This window comes from Symphalangus syndactylus, chromosome 22 (genome assembly GCF_028878055.3).
Source record: "Symphalangus syndactylus isolate Jambi chromosome 22, NHGRI_mSymSyn1-v2.1_pri, whole genome shotgun sequence".
In the NCBI taxonomy this organism is placed as follows: domain Eukaryota; kingdom Metazoa; phylum Chordata; class Mammalia; order Primates; family Hylobatidae; genus Symphalangus; species Symphalangus syndactylus.
The window spans coordinates 67,957,028-67,981,063 of NC_072444.2; the positions used below are offsets into that span (position 1 = coordinate 67,957,028).

The following is a 24,036-nucleotide window of genomic DNA, read 5'->3' on the forward strand; positions in this document are numbered from 1 at the left end:
TGTACTAAATGTGAAATGTTTTCTGGATATAAATAAATGGTTCATAAGGACATCTAATGTTTTAAGCTGGAATATTTGTCAAGAGCATGTCCCATAATAATTTGTAAAATTGTCAGATAATAATAAGCTATTAATCAAGATCTATATAAGTACTATAACATTTTCTGTTATTTATACTATGGCTTAGGAGAGACTTTTTTCACTTCAAACTTACTTGATGAGATTTTGGTTGACCCAAGTTTTCTTTATAATTATTATTTCAATTAAGTATATTATGTAAAGACAACCTGAAATATCCTAATTTTTCCTGATATCCATGCAAAACAAGCCATTTTGGATCCAGAATTTCCTAAGTCATAAGTCTCCGTCAACATAATCTGATTTGGAGTGATCACATATTTCTTGGTCTAATGCTTTACTGAGAACAACATTAAAGCAAAAGACAGGTGACGAAAGCTCTCTTTTTTCAATATCTTCATAACCTGGTTGAAAATGATAGATTGGCTAGTTTATTGATTTAGGAATGATCAGCAATATTGCTTCCCCTAAAGGAGTATTAAGATGATTCACAACAAATTTGAACCTGATTTCTACCATCCTGTATAAATGTGTACAAATTCATAAGTCTGACTCTAAATTCTACCTTAGAAATATCCTTTTATGCACACGGAGGCTCTCAACTTTGTAGTTCCCCAAGAATGTAGTGACTGCCTACACACACACACACACACACATACATACACACACACTTATATTGCTGGATAAACAATAAAGTGTCATAGTTGAGCTTATTCTTAGATCTAGGTTAAAATACCACCTGTGCCTTTCATTAGCTATGGATTTTCAAAGTTACTTAAACTGTATTTACACTTCGATACTTATAAAAATGGTTAATATTATTAACCTTTTAAGGTTTCGGTGAGAATTAAACATGCTAATAAATGAAAACCGTAGAGAACCATGCCTGGCAGACAATAAGTACTCAATAAATGTTAGCATACAATATTATCTTTGTATAAATTTCTCAATTTGCATTCTTATTTGTACCGTGGACTCAACGGGCCCCTTTAAGGGTGAAATAAGTATGTGCCTAGTTTCTATTTTGAGTCTTCTTATTTAAATTTGTTTCCCAAACTTCAGTCATTCACTTGCTATGTTTGTGAGTTTTTTCCATATTTTGTACCATAAATTACTTATTTAATTATATTATTTAAACTTAAATCGCTTTATTTTAAAATAAAATATATTCATATCACTAGTAAATGGTTTTGGTGTGACACATTTTTCTATGAAACCTTAGGATTTTATAAATCATTACGATGAAAACACTCATCAGCTAAAATAATCTCTCATGCTCTTAATAATATGTACACCACACATTTCCAAACATTGCCTTAAATAAAAGCTTTCTATAGGTGAGTGGAAGGGAATATTTAGAGGCAAGTGGGTCTGTATGCCTGTAAGAATTTAGTAGTGGTCAGATGAAAGAGGGCATGGAGTTAGCCATAGAAGAAATGGTGCGACTGACATAGTTAAAGGCCAAGTGCCCACTCATCAATATTGTGGAGACATTTACTTGCTAATTCTCTAACACTTAGAACTTGAGATTCTTTACTTTCCAGGAGAATTGCTTTTGCCCTAAGAATGGGAATCTAGTTGGGTTTTAAGGAAATAGAACAGGAAAACTCCGTCCGTCTTGGAACTCTTCCACTCTTGAAAGTTAAATATACGACATATGTATGAAATTTTCAGTGGAGAGTATAAATCTTAGTATAATGAGTAGTAATTAAGAGTAGTACATTCTAAATGTATAGCAAGATAAAATAAATTTCTGTTTTTAAAGAGGTTTAGATACCAAATGCATATATTCTTCCACTCCTGAGAGGAAGCTGAAATATCAGTGGATGATTAATAAGTGTGAATTCTGGGTTTCTACGATCACTCGCATTAACTAAGTATTCTGCCCTCAGTCTCCTTATGCATAAGACCTTTCATTTAGACGTTAATTGAGCATCAACTATGGGTAACATATTTACGGTAATGCCAGCAGCTGTAAAATCCTGTAAAATAGATGAAGATTCCAAAAAAAAGAAGCTTGTTTCTCACTTATGTAACAGTTAGATGGAAGTTTTCTGCAGGAACTCCCTCTGCAACTTTTCTCTTAAGTATAAAATTACTCCACAATAAAAATTTACTAAAGAATACAAAGTGAGTTTTACTGGCCTATGTATGGTTTTCCCCACATGGTCATTCAGAGCCCAAACTCCTTCCATCTTGCATCTTCATCCCTCCGTAGGGCCTTGTTCATTGTTTTCCCAGCCAGGGTATGAGGAAAGAGAGGACATGGAGGGGAAACACTCCCTGGTTAATAGCCTCAGCCAGGGAGTGGCTGGCATTGTTTCTGCTCACATCCCTTGATCTGAACTAGTCACATGGCCACTCCTAACTGCAAGGCAGGCGGAGAAACGTAGCATCTAGAAAAGAGGATACAATTTTGGTGAACGGCCATACCCTTCACCATATAGCCGTTTACACCATCCATCCACCTCCCCAATGGACACAGCCTAAAGTCCCATCCAGTTACAGCATCAAGCTCAAATTTCAGAATCTCTGGTGATAAACAGCTCTCTCCATAAAGTCCAGGTTTTGCGGAAGGGGTGGGGAGACAGCCCAGGTAAGTGATTTAGAGCTTGAGATATAAGCTCTCTGTCCCACTTTCCCCACCATGTCCAATAGACAACAATGGAGCAAGAACTTGGTACCTGGGAAAAACAAACAAAAACCTTTCTCATGTGTCAAAGGAAAAGTAGGTAAACAGCCAACAGTCACTGGACCAAAACAATAATTAAATCCTACTGGCCAGTCTCTGTGAGACAACTTCCCTCAAAGTCGAGACAGTCCCCGGCTCTCCTTTCTGAAATTCCCCATGGCCACTGTTCTCCAGGGTTTCTGGACCTGCTTTCTGGAGTCTCTTCCTTCTCAATTATCTTCCATAGGCCACCTGTGAAGCGAACATTGGGGAAAATTATCTCCTTAGAGTTTTACTTTCTTCATAACCCAGTTTTCATAGAGCAAATGTGGGGTTCCAGGTTGTATAGAGTCGTGGATTTTTTTAGGCCAGGTTTCTGATTTTTTTTTTTTTTTTTGGTAAAACAATTCTCTCAAAATCTTCACAGACATTGATCTAATTCCTTCAGTCAGTTGTATGTGCCAGTAGCCAGAACCAAAAACAATAAAGTCCTTTCCTAGACATAGTACTCAGGTCTGCTTTATTTCTTTAATTTCTTAACACTTCTCTCTCTCTCTCTCTCTCTTTTTCTCTTTCTCTCTCTCTCTCTCATCCTCCTCATGCCCCTTCTTCCCTCCTTCTCTCTCTCCAAGTAAATATGAAACAATATTAATGAGAGTTTCTGATTAAATTATAAAACAGCATAAGATTTTATTATAAATTCTCTTTCTCTTTATGTTTTATTGTAGAATCTGTCTATTATGCTTCTTCAGGAAAAAGAACATTAAGATTTATTTTAATTTGTTCTAAAAGCACATAAAAAAGTGATTTTTGAGTATTTAAACACATCTGGTTAATAATAAAAGACATGAGACTTAATAGAATGTTGATCCTGAAAAAACTGAGCTCACGTCATCAACAAAAAAACATTTCAATATGAAATATTTTGTCCTAGTTACAAATCACCTTGAAACATAGAGGTGTGAAACAATGTTTTTATCGTGCTTAGAGTCTGGCCAAAAATTCAGATGAAGCACACAGGAATAGCTTGTTTCTACCCCACAATATATTTGAGTTCTCTTCTTGGACGTTTGAAGGTTGGGGGAAACTCAATGGCCAAAAGGCAATCATTAGGAGTTCTTTTTTCTAATTTTTATTTTTTTTAGAGTGGCGTCTCACTCTGTTGCCCAGGCTGGAGTGCAGTTGTGTGATCATAGCTTACTGCAGCCTCAAAATCCTGGCTTAAGTGATTCTCCCACTTGAGCCTCTGGGGTAGCTAGGGACTGACTATAGGTGTGTGCCACCATGCCTAGCTAATTTAAAAAAATTTTTTTTGTAGAGTTGGAGTCTCACTATGTTGCCCAGGCTAGGACTCTTTTTAAATTTAATGTTCTATTTTTAATCATTAGGGGTACATAATGGGTATATATATGTACGAGGTAGTGTAATGTTTTAACACACGTCTACAATGTATAATAATCAAATCAGGGTAATTGGGGTATTCACTAACCCGAGCATTTATCATTTCTTATTTCACATGTTCTCACTCATTTGGGGGAGCTATAAAACAATTGATCTCATAGAGACAGGGAATAGAATGATGATTACCAGAGCCTGGGAAGGGTAGAGGACTTCTTTATACTCACAAGCTTGGTGGTTGGTGCTGGCCGTCTGCTGGAACCTCAGCCTTTCTATCAATCAGAAACCTATAAGGCTTTCCTTGTGCTCACTCTGTGGGTGTTATTTGGGTTTCCTCCAACATATTTTCCAAGAGTGAGGGTTCTCAGAGGACACAGGAGAATGTATGACATTTTCGTGTTCCAATCTTTGAAGTCATAGAGTGGAACTTCTGCTGTACTTTTTGATTGAAGCAGGCATAAGGTCTGCCCAGGTTCACATGAGAGAACACAGATTTCAACATTTGAAGAAAGGGGTGTCAAGGTTACATGGTAAGAAGAGAATTGGGTTTGAGATGCACTTGGAGCCAGCCATCTTTGAGTACATATTTTATTTAAATTAGTCAATGTCCAAAACATTTACTTCTCATTTTATATCTACTTAATTCACATGCTTGAATAACACTGAATAGGTTATTTTATGTGTATTCTTACTAAACTCTATCAAGAAAAATTATGTAATAATATCCAACGTCAATATATTTGCAGATATCCCGACACAGAAGGAATCATTCACAGCATATCTTGAAAGATGTCATTCCTCCACTGGAACAACTGGTAAGTGTTTAAGTCATTATATTCTTCATCTACTGATACAAAATAAATTACCACAAAACTCAGCAACTTAGAACAGCATAGGTTATTATCTCATTTTTCTGTGAGTCAGGAATCGGGGCATCACTTAGTAGACGGATCTAGCTTGGAGTCTCTCAAAACGTTGCAACAAAAGTGTCAGCCAGAATTGGGATCTCATCCGAAGGCTTGACTGGGGAAGGTCTGCTTTCAAGTTCACTTATGTGGTTGTTGGCTGGGTTCAGGTCTTCCAGGAATGTTGGCCAAAGGCTGCCCTTATTTCCTTGCCACATAGATTTCTCCAAAATAACAGCTTGCTTTTTCAAAGCATCCAAGATGAGAAGGCAAGAGGGAGAGTTTACTAGCAAGATGGAAGTCAAAATCTCTTGTAACCTAATTGTAAAAGCAATACGCCATCAGCTTTGCCACATTATTTTGGTTAAAAGTAAGTCATTAAGTCTAGTTCACACAAGGGGAGAGGATTACATAAAGATGTGAATAATAGGAACCAGAGACTACAGGGGGCTTATTGTAAATGTTGATAGTTTTTTTGTTATTGTTGCTGTTGTCTTCAAAAAATATTAATAGACTCAACATCCATAAGAATGGCACTTTTTTCCATGTTTTTGTGTATTGTTATATCCTAGTGACTAAAAGAGTACCTGAAATATTATAAATAACATGAATGAATAAAGTATTATATATATATCTTAAAAACACATAAGACCAACCTTTCTGATATGTTCTGATACTTCTTTCTTTTAATGACCTATTTTTTGATAAATACAATGTGCTTTTCCTCCATACTCATTCAACTTGTCTTTCCTGCTACATTTCATATTGGTCAATATGCTTCCAGTCTTATTGGTTTACAGGATACTGCCCTATGATGACTGTATTCCTGTCTATCTCTAGCTATTTCATCCCTGTTATCTTTGGGATGTCCCATCCTTAGCACCAAAAATAATTTCTTTTTTTGCTTCAGTGTTCCTGTTTTCTATTGCTTTTCATGTTCCAGATCCCACATCCCCATTCCAGCTATTTCTCCTTATTCTGCTTTACTTTAGGATAAGAATTTCTCAAAAGAATTATCTACCTTTGCTGTTTCCAATTTCTGCCCTCCCTTTGTCTCTTGAACCAACTCTATTTAGGCTTTTATCTCAATCATTCACCTCTTATCCAGGTCACTGATTGCCTCCAAGTTGTTAAATCCATCAGTAACTTCTCAGTTCTCTCTTCAGTAGGTCTATCTGAGCATTTAACCCAATTGATAGCTCTCTTCTTGAATCAATTGCCTATTGGGTACAATGCTCACTATTTGGGTAGTGGGTACACTAGAAGCCCCACTCCCACCAGTATGCAGTATATCCATGTAACAAGTAAGCACATATATCCTCTGAATCTAAATTTTTTTTATTAAAAAGAAACATTTTCCTCACATGACTACCAGTAAACCACTTTCTCATGGCTCTCCAATTAGCTGGAGAGCCACCTCTTTTCAATCCTCTTTACTGGTCCCTCTTCATTTTGGAGCTCAGTTTTTATTTTTTATTTTTTCTCTCTATAGTAATTTCCTAGGGCATCTCATTCAGTGTTGTAGCTTTAGAACATGTAACACTAGCCACTTCTAAATTTCTATTTCCATCATGGACCACAGCTTTGAACTTCAGTACTATAAATTCTAGCATTTTTTACACACAATTCTAATATACATCCTAAACTTAGCATATCTGAAACTCATCCCGATTTTTGCCCAAACCCGTTCTCCACTTCACAAGTCTTCTCCATTTCACAAGATGCTAACTTCATTCCTCCAGGTGCTTCAGTCAAAACACTAAGAGTCATCTTCCCTTGTTTCTGTTGTTAACATAAATGAACACCAAAGAACCCAGTTTCCTCTGCCTTCAAAATATACCCAGAATCAGTTCATTTCTCACCACCATTACTATCATCTGTCACCCAGTTTATTGAAATAGTCTCCCTGTTTACCCACTTTCGCTTTCTATTGTTTATTTTCAACACAACAGCGGGAGTGATCCTGTTAAAATGTAAATTAGATTTTGTTTCTTATCTTAGTCAGTCTGTTACTACAACAGATACCACAAACAAGGCGGCTTTTAAACAACAGAAATTTCTCATAGGTCTAGAGGCTGGAAGTCCAAGATCAGCATTCCATTCTGGTCAGGATCTGGTGAGGGTCCTCTTCTGGGATGCAAACAGCTGACTTCTCCTTGTATCCTCACATGGCAAAAAGAGGGCAAGAAAGCTGGGATCCCTTTTAAAAAGGCATTAATCCTATTCATGAGAGCTCCACCTTTATGACCTAATTACCTCCTAATAACATTACATTGGAGTTTAGGATTTCAACATATGAATTTTAAGGAGAAACAAACATTCCGTCCATCTCACATCACTCCTTGACTCAAAATCCTCCCTGGCTTTTGGTCTACCCCAGGTAAAAGCTAAGAAACATCCAATGGTTCACTAGGCCCTAGAAGACTCATCGACCTCCCCAGCCTCACCTCTCCCTTTCTTCTCCTGTCTCCTTCTGCTCCAATGAAGGTGATACCTCTTCCTCTGCAGGGCCATTCCACCTGCTTTTGCCTCTATCTCTTACAAAATAATTTATTTGGTGCCCAGAAATTTGGATATCTCATATGTTCCTTTGCTTCACATCTCTGCTCTAATATCACCTTTTTAAATAGGTCTTCCCTAATCTCCCTTAAAAAAAAATAATGAAACAAAAACAAACAAACAAAACCCACAGGGTCCAGGTGTGGTGGCTCATGCCTGTAATCTCAGCACTTTGGGAGGCTGAGGAGGGGGCTCACTTTAGGTTGGGAGTTCAAGACCAGCCTGGCCAACATGGTAAAACCCCATCTTTACTAAAAATATACAAAATTAGCCAGGTGTGGGGGCATTCATCTGTAGTCCCAGCTACTTGTTAGGCTGAGGCAGGAGAATCGCTTGAACCCTGGAGGTGGAGGTTACAGTGAGCCAAGATTGTGCAGAGAGAGATAAAACAAGCAAACAAACAGAAAGGAACCTACAAACGAACAAACAAGAAACCACACCATTTCCATCCACACTTCTCTTACCTTAATTTACTCTCTAGACCTTACCACCAGATGGCATACTACAGCATTTATTTTTGTTAGTTTGTCACCCTATTAGAATTTTAGTTCTATGAGGGCAAGGACACTGTCTCCTGTGTTCATTGCTTCATTCCCATGACTACAATAATTGCTAGAACATGTTAAGGGCTCAGTAAGTATGTGTTGAATGAAGGCATAAAGAAAATTTAATGGCTTTTGTTTTCACTTCCAAGCTTGTAATACACAGGTCTATGCTTGTATACTTTCTCTCCTTTGAATTAGTCATTTGTTCTAGGATGTCATCTCTATCATCACAGAAATGAAATCCCTCAAGTTGAACCCTTCATCAGTGCCTTCTCAAACTGATTCCCTCTTTCCATTCAGCCCATCTCTATTAGTAGCAAACATATATCTAGGATAAGAACACATTTTCTTTATGTTCTTTATTTTCTCCCTGGCCCTTTGAATAAGTCATTATTTTCTGATGAAATGTCTCAATGGTTGTGGTGCCCATATGCTTCTCTTGTGCACCCCCAAACCCTCACCCAAGCCTTGAAATGCTTCTGACCTTATCATACCCTATCATCCCCCCAACTGATCCTAGGCAGCAATTCCAGAGCAGCCTTCTTTCAATAGTACTTTCATTATTTCATTATCAAATTTTCTATAGCATCATGGTCCCCAATTTACATTATTTATTATCCTCTCTCAAACACATACCCTCAAGCCAGGAATAGTAACATGATTAAGACATGGCTCTTACCCTGAAGGAGCTTGGATTTCCTGTAGCAATTATAGTCCTTTCATTCCAGCACATGTTCATGCGTTGTTTTGTGTTGTTCACTCTTATTTCATAGGTAATAGACTTGTTCCATGGCTGGATTTTAAATGTCTTGAAGTTAGAGGCCATGACTTGTATTTTCTTTATTATATCGTACTGCTACTTAGATTGCTTTTGGCACTAGTACTTGTTCAGGAAAGACATGCTTGTGAATTGATGTAATAAGAAATTAAAAGTTTATTAAAACAATGTTGCTAGTTGCAGATATTAATAAATATATGCCTAACATTTGTAGTGAAAGCCAATTTTTCAATATAATTAGATATACTAATAGATTGTTTTCAAAATTAATTACGTGGATCTCAACTTAGAGAGCATTTTCTCTAGGAAGGATTTCTCTAATTCCTTAAATTTAAATTAGACAGCCCTTTGATCTGTCTCTCAGTAGCAGCTGGGTCTTGACTCTATTCCAGCCCCATCACACTAAAATTGCCTATTTCCTTTATTGCTCTTACTGAGCTATAAGCTATTTGAAGGGAAAACTATGTCTTATTTATTGTTTTACTATTAAAACTTCGTGTAAAGGCTGGCACACTGTAGTTCTCCAATAAATAGGAAAATAAATGCTTTATTTGTTTGGCTTTATTTTAAATAAATTAGGATTACACAGAAAATAAAGTACAAAAATAATTATGAAGAGCTAGATTATTTAGTAAAAATAACACATAAAAAGTTTGCTCTGAAGTAGTTGATGAAACATGGCAAAAGTTAGGCTGAAAATGGAGCTCAGTAAATGTCTGTGTGTGTGTGTGTCTGTATGTTTATACATAAAATATATATGCACTTATATTTCAACAGTGTCTAAAGGTGCCCCAAAGTTTTTTACATAAAAAATCGTAATATATAATATATATAAAATCCAAATTATGGTTATTTAAAAAATTAATAATTTTTATATAATTTTTAATTGTGTATTTTCTATGCCACTATATCAAGCATAAGCTAATATCAGAAGAACCATTAGAATATTCAGAAATGGTTTTCATAATTTACCTGCCTACTCTTAAGGCTATTTGTTGATTTACTTGCATATAGTAAGGTTTCTCTGCAGCCTCAGTTCTAAATAAATGAAACTCACTTTGAATATCACTAATTATAGATAATATAGTAATAGATAATAGATCTATTTACCCAATACTCTATTTTAGCCCCAATGACCTTGGAAAAGTAACATCGGGAAATCTTGCTAAACAGAAGCAAAAACAATAATTTTTAAGTTTTTTACCTTGCAATTTATCTCTTTTTTGCTGCATACCTGAATATTTTTCTGTTCTCTCTTTTTCCTTCCTTCTCTCCCTCTGTCATTCACACACACACACACACACACTCTCACACACACACACACACACTCACACACACACACACAGTGCCATGAGTTCTAAAAACTTTTAAAACTACCAATCAGCTTACTTCCTAGTCTTGAAATGGGTTTTCCTGGATCATCTCTCTGAACGCTTATCTTGCTGTGTCTTGTGAAGATGGATAACATTCAACTTTTATCCATCAATCTCTACTTGAATTGAATTTCTTACTGTTATTTTAAAGGCAGAAACATTATCTTCATCCCAAATTCTTATTTATGAATTATCTATATTGATGAGCAAGGCCCCAATAATCACCCGTTCCCCCAGACAGAAAATCTGATTAATTATAGACCATTCATTATCGTTCACACTGACACTTGAATTATTTTTCAGAACCTATGAAGTTTTCTTTACACGTGGTTAATCTAATACTGTGTTCTTTTTACCAGGACTCACATACTCTTTCCGCACTCTCGTATGTTCCCTACTTTCATCTCTCCAACTCTCCTCACCTCCACCATGCCTTAGGGTGGCTTCCAGAGTCATCCAGGAGTCCTGGCAGTAGTTTCCTTGGCCATACCTACCAGGATGAGCTATCATATATGAAATAATATACAGGAAAATACTTCTGAGAATTAATGACATTCTTTCCTTTGGAGTTATTATCCATCATCTCTACTGTATGGATCTCCGGGCTTATTTATTTCTAAAATGTTGGGATATGTAAATCTCAATTCCTTTATATCTCATATTCAGATAACTCTACTAAACATTCTCCAGGAAACAGGAGAGACCTTGGCTTTGGGCCAAATTTATCAAAGGATCCTGTTAGGACCACCATGTTGTAGGACAATTATTCACTGTATAAAATGAAATCTGCCATTTTGGATGCTCACATAGAGGCTAACACCCTTTGGGAATTATGCTCCCTCTCTTAATGTTCCTTTTAAGAAAATAGATTGTAAACAGCATGATTAAACAGAACAAAGCATTTATTTCTTTGAATATTGGCCAAAATACATTCCTAATCTGAATCTAAAATTTCAGGGTGGAAACTACCCAGTTCACTGACAGATGACGTTACTTATGCCACATGTATGTAAATCCATAGGGTTTCGGTAGAAGAGACAGAAATCATTTCCTGAGAATCAGTGTGGTTGCTTAGAAAGTGCTATAATATCGCAACAGTTTTGTACATGAATCATCAAATATATCAATATGCATTTGTTTCCTGATCTTGTATATTCTATATTATAACTGCTCATGAGACCTAATTATTTTCAGGGTACTTTTTCTTTTCCCCTTAAAGAAACATTCAAGAAAAAGAACTCTGTTTATAACATGTTAAATCTTTATCTTGTTTATTTTTATCAACAGAGTGTAAGACATGTCTATGGATAACCCTGCAGGAGTCAAAAGCCTGTAGCGGGTTTTACAGAATCATCTGCTACCTCCTGAGCTAGAAGGATTTTGAGGACAGAGCTCAGGAAGTTGCCATGGCTTGGGGGCAAAGCAGGCTTTTGCAGATAAACCTTAAGTCACAGATTCTACCTTTTGGAGCCAGATATCATTTTGTGGATTAATTAATACTTGTGAGGGCTTTGAGCATGAAAGACATTGTGAGAATACAGTGTTTTCTTGTTTTAAAACAAAGGACAGAGACTGGGGGAATAATTCTGTTGATCAAGCTGGGCTTTCCTTAAACTGCTGAAAAACTCTAAAAGCTCTTCAGTCTTTCAAAATTCTACTTGGGTAAGACAAAATTAGGTTTTCTGAAATATCCTTCCAGATCTTCAGGCTGTTAATAATAAGTTATGTAACAATAATAAGTTATATAATTTAATAATGCTAATAGAAACCATCTCTAAGTTTTCATTATTTCATGTGCCCTTCCTTTTCTCAAGTGAGAGCATGTATATTAATTCAAGTATTTGTTGAGGCCATCGCTGTGCTAGGCTTGGAATATGTGACAATATGCAAACTGGCCATGTCCTTTTCTGGAGAAGCGTTCAGTCTAGGGATGAACAGAAGTGTTACATAAAGGAATGCATAATTCTATAAGTGCAAATTACAAAATGTGCTATGATTAAAAAAAAACAAGTTTCTGTGAGAACCTGCACTGGATTAAGTAGTCGTATATGGATTCTTTGAAACAGCCAGTTAACTTGAGATTTTACAAGATTGATGGAGTTTGCCAAGCAAAGAACTGGAAGAAGAATGTTGAAGCAGAAAGAAACAAGTGCAAGGGTCGACAGGTCAGAACAAAGTTGTTACATCTGAAAAACTGCAAGAATTCCATAGCAGCCAGAATATTATGAACAAGGGAAAAGAGTCACGAGTTTTGAGGAGAGAGAGGCAGTGCCCAGATTGCAAAGGGCCTTGAAGTGATGGGAAGAAGTTCAGAAGCCATTGAAACACAGAAACAAATGAGAATACCTCTCCCATCCAGCTCCACATTTGAAATCCATTTAACTCTAGAGTAGAGAAAAAGAACACACACAACAGCAACAATAAAGGCTATTAATATTGAGCAATCCTTTCTTCCCCACTGCCTAGACTGAAATTAAGTTATAACACATAAATTGAATTACACTAATAAGTTGCCCAGACAGTAACCAGAAAGGCCATTCTCACTGAAGTCCAGTGACAGGCAAAGACCGAGGAACATATTTACATCAAAGACACAAATAAATAGAATTCAGGGAAGAAGAGAGAGCAATGATGGGTGGAAGTTGGGTGGTTCATGAGGGAGGGAGAGGTGAGCTATAGTAAAAGCCTCCAGAAGACTGAAGAAAGTTCTTGAGATACAAAAGGGGTGCCTTCCTCAGGCTGTTTCCCAAACAGAACCTCGATTCCTTGGTGGTGACCAAATGAACACACTGGTTGCCAGATGAAAGGTTCAGAAAATAGTTGTATAGGGGTTCTTAAACATCAAATAATATTTTCAAAATGACATTTTGATGAGTTAGGGGTGAATAAATCAGAGTCATGCAGATAAAATTTCCCTTGAAATACACAGAGGTTTAACATGATGGGGAAAAGCACTTGGCAAAACATAATATGTGCTTTGCCAAACCTAACATTAGAAAAATGGTTTAAGACATTCAGCACAACCCCAAAGCTGGACATGTTGTCTTATCCTAAGTGAGAGAAAGCAAGGGAGGGAGGTTACCCATGAAAGCATTGCTCAACAAATGTATTAAAGAATATAAATAAGTTGAAATGAGTAAACCATGCCTAACTCTGAAATCAAATTTCATGCTGAAATCAAACCTGCTTATCAAGGACCTCTTTGAGAATTCTTGGTGACCTCTTTCTGGACACTACTCATGTATGACCCAGAACCATTCTTCTTTGCTTTTCTTCTACTCTTCTTCACATGCAATCATTGCATCCAACTTTAGATATTTCGTTTACCACTTCTTAAAAATGTGCACACATAGTAAATGATGTATTTACATCAGACAAAAACATCATACTAAATCTATTTCTAAAGGCATAATATTTCATTCTTGAGCTATATTTAAGGCAGTTTTAAAATTAAGACTTTTAAAAATGTTTAAAAACTATTAATACTTTATATGATGTGCAGATAAGCTGGAGTTTTAAGGTATTTTTTCTGCTTTTGATTCTGTTCTTAATGGATTATGTCCACTGTGAGTTCACCGATAATGAGCAAATCAAATATAGCATGAATAGCAGAGCCAGTATAGGAATAAGTGAATATTGAGAAGAAAATGTAAGCAATGAGTTCCAAAGAGAAAGAGTGCAACCTAAAAAGAAAGGCAAATAAATAAATAAATAAAAGCAATAGAAAAAAGAAAGATAAGGTAGGCATTTCCATGGATAGTGGAGAAGTGAAAAATGGCGGGTGGGGGTGGGGGGCAGGAATTTAAGAAGGAAAGTGAAGCATCATTTGGGGGTAAAATAATGTAACCAAATGTGTCCTCATTCTGTGCTCTTTAATAGAAATCATTGAAACAGACAAGATTAACAGCAAAGTACTATGATCTATTAAAAGTTCAGAGAAAGTATAGCAGCTGCCTCATTATTAAATAGGAAAATAATTAAATGCTAAATCTGCTTGATAATTATAGTGGCCCAGGGTTGTAGTTATAGAGAGATGATGCAGAGTTCTTTTAGAGAGAGGTCAGTCAGTCACACAGAAGGTTTCATAGGGTGATGCTACTTTAAAGGGATCATCTCAGTTTAGAGCTGGGGCCTGTCTCAGCATTGCGGATCCAGAAAAATCATATTTATCGTCATTATTAGTGTTTACTGAGATGATGATCCCTTGAGTCTATCTCACAGTACATAATAGGGAATATTCTGTTACTATTTAAGTCACCCGCTTTCTACATCAAAGGACCTAGGAAGCTGAACTAGGATTCAGATGGTTGCCAATGAGCACATTATCAGAACAAAGGGGAAGAGAACAATAACTTACATACATCAGCAGAGAAAATGTTATGAGGCATAAGGGCCATGTGGTTCTGGTGTTAAAAGCCAAACCCTTCTCATCAAAATCTGATAAAAGTTGCAGATTAAGTTTATTTCCATTTATAAACAGAAAGGGTTATTTTAACAGAACACTTTGGTGGAATGCTGTAGATGAAAATCTATTATTTGCAATTGTATCTGAGAACAACATGAAGCCTTCTCATAAAAAAAAAAAAAAAACCTGCAGTGTGTGTATGTACAGTTAACACGCTAGTCTTTCTGCCATTAATCAAAGGTTGTCTTCTGCTCCCCTGTCTTGTCTGTCGCCTCCAACGTAGGTTGATAAACAGGTGCTATCTGGGTATCCCACTGCCATTCATTCTTCTCATCTGTATCTCAGCACGGCTGTGTCTGCCGAGCACTTCCTCAATGCTTGCAGACTGGCTGGCAATATGAACAAATTGCTGATCTTTCCAGCCATTTAATGTTAAATAGGGCTTCTAAGGAACATTGGACAAATAGCTCAAGAAGCCAGATTTAGCATCTAAAGATTGGTTGACATTTCTTAAGTATACATAGTTTAGGGACTGCTACTACTTGAAAGAACTTCAATTTGGCCTAGAATTTGGCAAGTAGTATCCTAAACTTAGAGCTGTAAGTAATTTTGTAAATTACTAGAGACAAGACCATCTGAGCTCTAGACGACTAGCATGCTCAACTGGAATTTATAGATCATTGTCCCTTCAAACCATGGGATTAACATTGAGTAGGAATAATTATTAGAGAAATTAATAAGGTACCATATATAAACCCACATGCAAAACGCATAGCAATCTTTTGCTTGCCCTAATACTTCTTTCGGCACACTATGAGCCTCCCAGAATAACTGATTCCTGGTGTCTGAAACATGGTGACATATTTCAAACTATCATGACAAAGAATAGTAAAGTAATTAATCCTACCTCATGGAAGCTTCACTTGCCAGCATGAGACCTTTTACAATGCAGTGCTTTCAGTGCAGAAAGCATAATTGGAATTTTCTATCCAGGCTAAAAGATGGCCTGAGTCTGTGAGATGACTTAAGCGGGGCATGGTATCCAGTCCTCCCAGAAAAGGAGCAGGAATATCTTGAATATGAACTCCCAGGAGTTTAAGCCTCAAGAGGATCAAAATTGTCCTATTAATCTTTGCAGTTCTATTGTAAGCAGAGAAGCTGGCATTCAGAGGAAAGAAGTGTTATTAATTAAAAATGTGTTGAAAAGAATGAATAAGTGTACATCAAGTATTAAAGACAATGAAAGGACCGGGTGCGGTGGCTCATGCCTGTAATCCCAGCACTTTGGGAGGCCGAAGTGGGTGGATCACCTGAGGTCGAGAGTTCGAGACCAACCTGACCAACATGGAGAAACACTGTCTCTACCAAAAATACAAAATTAGCTGGTCATGGTGGCATATGCCTGTAATCCCAGCTACTCGGGAGGCTTAGGCAGGAGAATCACTTGAACCCGGGAAGCGGAGATTGAGGTCAGCAGAGATCGCGCCGTTGCACTCCAGCCCACGCAACAAGAGCGAAACTCCGTCTCAAAATAAATAAATAAATAAAATAAAGAAGATGAAGGAAAATAAACACCTGATCTCAGAAGTGAGAATGTGTGCACAGTGGTAGGAGATAGATATACTACATGTAGAAATGTGCATGTAAACATTTAACAAATGTGCATGGTGGTAGCAAGTGTAGTAGGTAATAGAACATAGCAGAAGCATTATTAGCTTCTTCTAATGACCTGGAAGGCAGCCTGGCTTTGGAAAATGATATAAGAGAAGATAACTAACTTGCTATTCAGTTCTTCCTCATTTTTCCTGGGACCTCTGTATGATCATTCCTGAAAAGTCTATTGCATTGATCCAAGACCATGGAACTGGCTTAGCCACTGATGACAATGATGTCACATTTATTGAGTCTTAACTTGAGAAATCCAGCCCTTGGCATCAACCTCAAGTATTCTGGGAAAAGTCTTGCAGTGTCTGGGGAAATGTTACTTATGTATTCAAGGAAAGAGAATTCTATGATGTATACTACTTAAACCTGTTTATGTTGATTTCTCCCTATAAGAGTATTAACTTTTTCCTTTCACATTTCCTATCTCTTTTAGAGAAATTTTCATCAATAATTTATCTTTGTGGGTAGCAAATGTCTACCGAGGGGTCTTTTGTGAATTTTTGGAAAAAACAATTAGGGCTATATTTTTAGCCGAGAACACATGCATCAATTTTTATGATGGGTTGATAGGTTTTGTAGTTTTTTTGGTAGATAAATCCAGGTTTTGGGTAACTGTTAATCAGAAGAAAACTTAAATAAAACAATAAATTTTTTCTACAGTTACACAACAAAATTTCTCAGTATACATTCCTAAAGAAAGGAACCTCCTTTGTGGTGCTAATTGCTATTGAAAACATCTTTCTTCCAAACATTTGTGGATACCAGTGATACACAGAGTTAAACACTAAATTTGTTATATGGGTTTTATGAGGTAGACAAATGAAATTCCCTGGCACCAAGAAAAAGGGACAGTATACATAGAATAAAATGTGGAAAAAGCAAATGAATAGATGTATCCAAATACAAAAACAAAAAGGCACCAGTGAATACCATAGTTCTCAAAATTATCCAAGAAAGCTTCCTTAGATGCTTTAGACTTATGGAGAACATGGTGAAGTAAAAGAAACTTTCTGGATATGGAGATAAGTAAAAAACACTTTGCTATCATTTTCATAAGTCACCATTATTATTATCTCTATCATTATTTATTTAGTCAAAAATGTATCCATCAAATGCATTTTAAAACTAAGTCCTGTGCTATGTATTAGGAAGAAAACAAGGCAGAAAAACTCTCACCTATATCAGAGCAGACATTTAACCAGTGAGATTTTAGTGATTTGGAACAACTCCTTTACCTCTAAATATCTCTTCCTTTCACTTGTAGTATTGAAGAGAAATTTTTTGGCTTGCCCAGTTTACTATAAGTATTTAAATAAACATTTAAATAGCCATTCATTTACTTATTTGTTCAATTTTATTATTTTGACTATTGGCACTACCAAAATATTCCAGAAGCTAGGAATCCAGGTGTAAAAGGTACAGTTTTTTGCCTTTGATGGACTCATAGCACATTATTTGCCTGCAGGCACAGATAAATAAAAGGACATTTACAACATGATCTGACATGTGCTGTCACAGTGACAATGGCAAACTGAAAATGGAGATTCAAGATGGTGCACCTAAAAGAGATAGCAGAGAAATCATGGAAAGACCCTCTAATAAAAAAACATACACATTAAAATTTGGTTTTCTGCTTGTTTATTTTTTGAGATGGGGTCCTTGCTATGCTGCCTAGGCTGGTGTCAAACTCCTAGGACCAACAGATTCTCCCACCCCAACCTCCCACATAGCTGTGATTATAGGCACTTGCCACCATACTGGGTTTTACTAATTTAATTTTGAAGTAGATTAAATATGCTTAAGACTTTTGTGAGATGAAGACATGGTCATGGTGGACTATTTCAGCTGGGGGGATAACATGGGGTGGCACTGAGGGAGTGTGGTCCTCTGATACTAGGCAGCTCAGGGGGAAGCGTGTGGGCAATTCACTAAGAGTGAAAGATGAAGGCTAACGACTTGGGATGGGGCATGTGAGGCAGACACAGGAGGGTAGAAATAGGATGCTAAGAAATTAAAACACCTAGTATAGACTTTGCAGGGAGTCAACCCATCACGATTTGCATTGTGCATTTATTTTGCCAAAACCTCCACAAACACTTCTGCAGAGTTATAATGACTTGTTGAATTTCCTTTAAGAAACTTGCAGCTCTATTAGAAATGAAAGCCAATACAGTATGTGCAAATGGAAAAAGGAAGCAATCCTACATCATGGAAGAAGATAATGAGATACTGCTACTACAGGGTATCTTGGCAATTAACCAAAATATATGAAATGTTGCTATTTTAAATGCCCTTCCATGATTCAACTAGCTCAGTTACCTGGTCCCATTGAAGTCTTCCTTTATCCCGGCTTCAGAAGGTACATGGGGAGGCTTGAAAAGAAGAACTTTTCTAAGGATACTTGGTAAAATAAAGGAAGGCATTCAATTTGTCTTTCTTTTACCATTTGTAATCAATTTTTAAACAAGTGACTTCAATGCCCAGAAAGAAAAGTCAATAAAGGTGTATCACTATCTAACAAATCATTCACATTCCTCTTCATAATCTGTCTTTTAGATATTTAACAGCTTGTAATGACTATGATTTTGCAGGCACTTCCCATAAGCTATATATGCATTATTAATAAAGTTCTATGACTGAAAACTTCCATCACTGCAATGACTCTTAAAAAGCATAGGTTTATTCAAATCAACAATGCATAGTAGTTTGTCACGGTTTTAACATACGCATTCTTCTTGCAGATGGTTGAAAAAGAAGGTTATCTGCAAAAAGCTAAAATTGCAGATGGAGGAAAGAAACTAAGGTAATAAAATTCTTTAATTCACTTTTATATAACTATGCTGGTTCTTCATATGCTCAACTTGTGCCACTGTTATTGTTTGGGATGCAAGTCCCTATGGTACCAGACTAGAACAGTCTCCTCTGCTACAACTATGGTCAACATTATTTTTAATGTAACTACAGTTTTTAAAGAAAGACACTACATTTTATGTTGTTGAACAGAACACATAAATGAGGTGCTTTTTGTTCTCCTTGGACTTGAACTCATAAAACACTGAAAATAAATAAGACAATGGATTGTGATTTCTGTGATTGAAAGATTAGAGAATGAATGTGTTCATTTGCAATATATAAAAGTCTCTGTACAATACCGTGTGAGAATAATTTCTTGAAGGATGGAAGATTTGAACCACTTTCGTAGCTCAAAATAGAAATTGATAAAAGTAACATCATATACAGAGGTAAGAGAAATTTGAAAAGGGAATAAGAACTCTTCAGGAAACAATAACAACAAAAATCTTGAAGAAAAAAGTAAGGTTGATAGGACGGTAAAGAAAGATGATAATTGTGTTGTATATACCGTATGTTTAGAAATAATCACCTCCACTTTAGAATTTTTGCTATTTCTCATATTGGTTCTGTTACATATTTAGCTTTGTGCTGGGTGATATGCAAGCTACCAAATTTGCAGAAAATGCTCAAGTTGAGAGACAAGGCATTTACTCTTAAATGTATTACTAACAATTAAAATTATATAGGATTAATGTACTAATTAGCTACACAATGGGACACCTGTTAGTTGTATAATACAATTCATTACTAGAATGACACTCTGGGTCAACACCAGAGAATAAAGTCTGCTTTTGTTTGATGGCTATAATGAATTTTGTATATATTTATTTAAACAAAGTAAAATTGGGGGTGGGGAAGAAATCATCCATAATTTCACTACTTAAAATAGCTATTTCAGTTGCAAATAAAAAGCTCTATTTTCTCTCCATATTGTGTCTTCTTCTGGGATAGTGAACAAGGCCTTAAATCTTTGCCTGGACTATTTTTCTGGAGTAGCCCTGCAGCCACCTTCCCTTGAAGAGTTCAGGAGAGATATGCACAGGAGACAAGATCAAATGCAAGGTTGCTTTAAGAGACTTGGCTAATCCCTTCCCCAGTGGCGAATGGGGCTTAGAGAATTGGGTTCTGAAGGAACAACAGGAGGAAGTCTTTGAGTAGCCCAGCCTGAGTGCTCTCCTTTCCCCTAAACCTTATCATGACCTTATCAACTCAGGAAGGAGTGTGGAGGGTACAATGATGCCTCTCCCCAAGATGAGTAAGTCATGACCCTTTCTTCCCTCAGCAGCCATGTGGAATAAAGAGTTTCTTCAAAATTATCTAAGTTAGCCAGTTCAGCCCTCCACTAGCGCCGGGTAGGAAAATAGAGGTGACAGCATTGGTCAGTTCCACCCTCCAGCCTCATGCAAGGAAGTAGGGGAGATCCTAAATGAAATAATTTCAAGAAAGCAGAAGGAGGTTCTACTGTGTGGTTTTGTAAGGTATCCTTGTCCATAACCCCTCCGTAAACCAACCTTACAACATCCGGAAGGCAGCATCAAGAGGAAGCAGAGAAGAAGAACACGTCCCTTCCCCCAGCCAACTCACATGAATACGTTTTTAGGTAGTTTTAGTCAATCTATATACTATTGTGTTTTTGTTTTATTTGCTGTTACTTTCCTGTTTGCATACAATTTCCGTGTTACAGTTAAATTCATATAAACATTTGTTTGTACTCTGTTTTATTATTTCACTTTGCATACCATTATGCATTCTTTCAGCCTTTTCCACTTAAAGTTATATGTTTTAGTTTTCCTTTTTGTTTTGTTGTTGTTGTTGTTGCTGCTGTTGTTGTTACCCCAGGTGCACAGAATTGAGTTGATTATATCCTTTGGTTTGTGGCCTTGTGCTATTATCATTCTGGGCAAGAGCCCTAGCTGGTTTTATTTTATTCTCAGTCTCCAATCCTTGCTTCAATCCCCTGTAGACATTCATTCTAATGTATTTAATGTGTGTTTATCAAACTCGTTCTCCATATATATGTATATTTAGCTGTATATGTGGCATTCAAAAAATGGTGTATAGTTGTGTATGTGTGAATGTGTTCTACATAGCATAAACATTTTTGTATCATAAACCTTATTATGTTTCTTACTACTTTCATTCAATGTTAGCTCTTGGGCAGCTCTCTATGGTGCTATAGAGACATGCGTCTCTTAATGTTGGGGACATGTCCTGAGAGATGCATCCTTAGGTGATTTAATCATCATGTGAGCATCATAGAGTGTACTTACACAAGCCTAGATGGTATATGATATAGCCTATTGCTCCTAGGCTACAAACATTTACAGCATGTTGCTGTGCTGAATACTGTAGGCGACTGTAACATAATGGTATTTGTGTATCTAAACATACCTAAACATGGAAACGATAATGCATTGGTCTATGACGTTATGAAGAATACCATGTCACTAGGCAATAGGAATTTTTCAGCTTCGTTACAATCTCATAGGACGACTATCTATATGTCGTCCATTGTGGATTAAAATGTTTTTATGCAGTGCATGAATGTCTTTAAATCTAGTTCATTTCTTCCCATTGCTGGCCACTTTGCCATCATTTATGTATAGTCATGTGCCACATGGTTGCATTTGGATCAGTGATGGACAGCATATACAGCTGTGATCCCATAAGATTATAAAACTGATGCCTACTGTACCTTTTCTATGGTTAGATGTGTTTAGATATACAAACACTTACCAATGTGTTACAATTGCCTACAGTATTCAGTACACTAACATGCTGTACAAGTTTGTAGCCTAGGAGCAATAGGCTATGCCATATAGACTAGCGTGTGGTAGGCTTTACCACGTAGATTTGTATAAGTACACTCTGTGATGTTTGCACAGTAACACAATCACCTAACGACACACTTCTCAGAATATATCCTCATCATTAAGTGAAGCATGACTGTATATGAATTTTTACTTATCCAGTCTCCCAGCTGTGGACATCTAAGTTGCCTCTAACTCCTTTCATTCCAAACAACATTTCAATAAATCACACATACATGTTTCCTTTGAACCTGTTAGGAATTTTCTCAGGGGAATATTTCCAGGAGTACAGGATTGCTCAGTGGTAAGTCGCACACATTTGTAAATCTACTGACTACTGTTGTCACACTTTCTCCTGAATGAGTGCACCAATTCACGCCAGTTCAATGTGCAATACAGAAGGGATTCTACTTTCCACAGTTTTATCAGCATGTAGCATCATCCAATCTAATTATCCATAGAACATTACCTTAATGTTGCTTTTATTTGTGTTTCACTGATAAGTATTGAAGTTGAGGATCACTTTATCTGTTTAGAGACATTCAGATTCTGCATTCTGAGTCTATTCATTAACTTTGACTATTTTCTATTGAGTTTCCTCCTTTTTTTCAATAATTTGAGGAAACTCATAATATATTTGAGATAATAATGCTTTGTCAATTTTAAATGTTGTACATATCCCCTCCAAGTTTATGGGGCTTGTTTTGTTTTTATTGTAAATACTTTACAAACTGAACATTGTATATGTAATCACCATGTTTAAGAACATGATAATCCCATTATGTTGATAGGCTATAATATGCCAAATCATCCCTACCTCTTTTTTTACTTGATTTTTAAGTTGAGTCTGGTTTTATATTTATATTAAATTATTTATATTAAAAGTTATCATTGCAATAATTCTCCTATTGCTCGTCATTTTTCTTTTATATTTTTGTCTGTTTTTTGAGACAGGATCTCACTCTGTCATCCAGGCTGGAGTGCAGTGACGCCAGCCTCCTCCACCCCCATCCATCCACCCACCTTATTCGGGGTTAAATGAGTAGCTGGGACCACAGGTACACACCACCAGGCCCAGCTATTTTTTTTGGATTTTTACTAGAGACCTGAGTCTCGCCATGTTGCTCAGAATGGTCTGGAACCCCTGGGCACAAGAAATCCACCCACCTTGGCTTCACAACGTATTGAGATTACAGGCGTGAGCCGTAGCACCTGGCCTTCTTTTATATTTTCTAAAGACAAATGCTAAGCCTGCATTACTTGATCAAATCACACGACCATTTTAAATGAATCTTAGTATGCATCACCATATTGCTTACTCAAGGAGTGTATATGCTTTTATCACTAGCAACAAAAATGGTTAGTTTAGTCATAACCTTGAAAAATTATGTAGTTTTTATCCCATTGATAGTTTAGTAACTAATAAATAATATAACATATGATAATTTATGCTTCTTATATAAAATTTGGTAGCCTTCATTTCATTTATCAAGGACCTTTATATCGTTTATAAATTTTAATGAATTAATAAGCAATATTAATAGATGCTTACTCTGTCAAGCACTTGGCTTAATTCTTTATCACTAATACTTAAATGATACTATGATATAGACTCTATTATTGCTTCCTATTGTATAAATGGAGAAACTCAGTCAACAGTATTAACCTCTTATTTCTCCCAAATCTTATTTTATGTACAGTTAGTATCACAGAATTTAGCCCTGACCTCTGCTTGAAACACGTTTGCTTTATCTGTCTTGCTTTAAGCTATTTGAGACTAAGGAGCAAAAATGGTCCTCTTATTTCATGCCATCAACAGTACCAGGAACTTCAATTGTGACTTAATAAGTATTATTTCATTAATTTCTATCAAGTTTTCTACTTATAAATCCATAATAAATCATCATACCTTGTATTGTCTTCTTATTTTCCTTCTTTCTCTTCTTTTTTATGTGTCTTCAATTGTCTCTTTAATGTATTTTCTCTTTCTTTCAAA

The 24,036-nt window shown here is 36.4% G+C and overlaps 1 protein-coding gene and 1 long non-coding RNA gene across 7 annotated transcripts in view; one reads left to right on the forward strand and one right to left on the reverse strand.

The window, feature by feature from the left end:
• ARHGAP15 (Rho GTPase activating protein 15) overlaps window positions 1-24,036 on the forward strand; it is a 638,954-nt gene that overhangs the window by 70,509 nt on the left and 544,409 nt on the right. For 5 of the 6 annotated variants that reach the window (XM_055261923.2, XM_055261924.2, XM_063631362.1 and 2 more), the window contains 2 exons: window positions 4,894-4,962; window positions 19,119-19,180. In XM_055261923.2, the coding sequence (XP_055117898.1) occupies window positions 4,894-4,962; window positions 19,119-19,180 (131 nt within the window). Of the gene's footprint in view, window positions 1-2,506; window positions 2,675-4,893; window positions 4,963-19,118; window positions 19,181-24,036 lie in introns of those variants that run through there. The other variant, XM_055261925.2, reaches the window with a different exon arrangement.
• LOC129472379 (uncharacterized) lies at window positions 2,203-4,607 on the reverse strand. Its single transcript, XR_008653907.2, has 3 exons — window positions 4,375-4,607; window positions 2,763-3,001; window positions 2,203-2,474 (listed from the first exon to the last, which is right to left on the reverse strand). It is a non-coding gene; the product is annotated as an uncharacterized lncRNA (long non-coding RNA).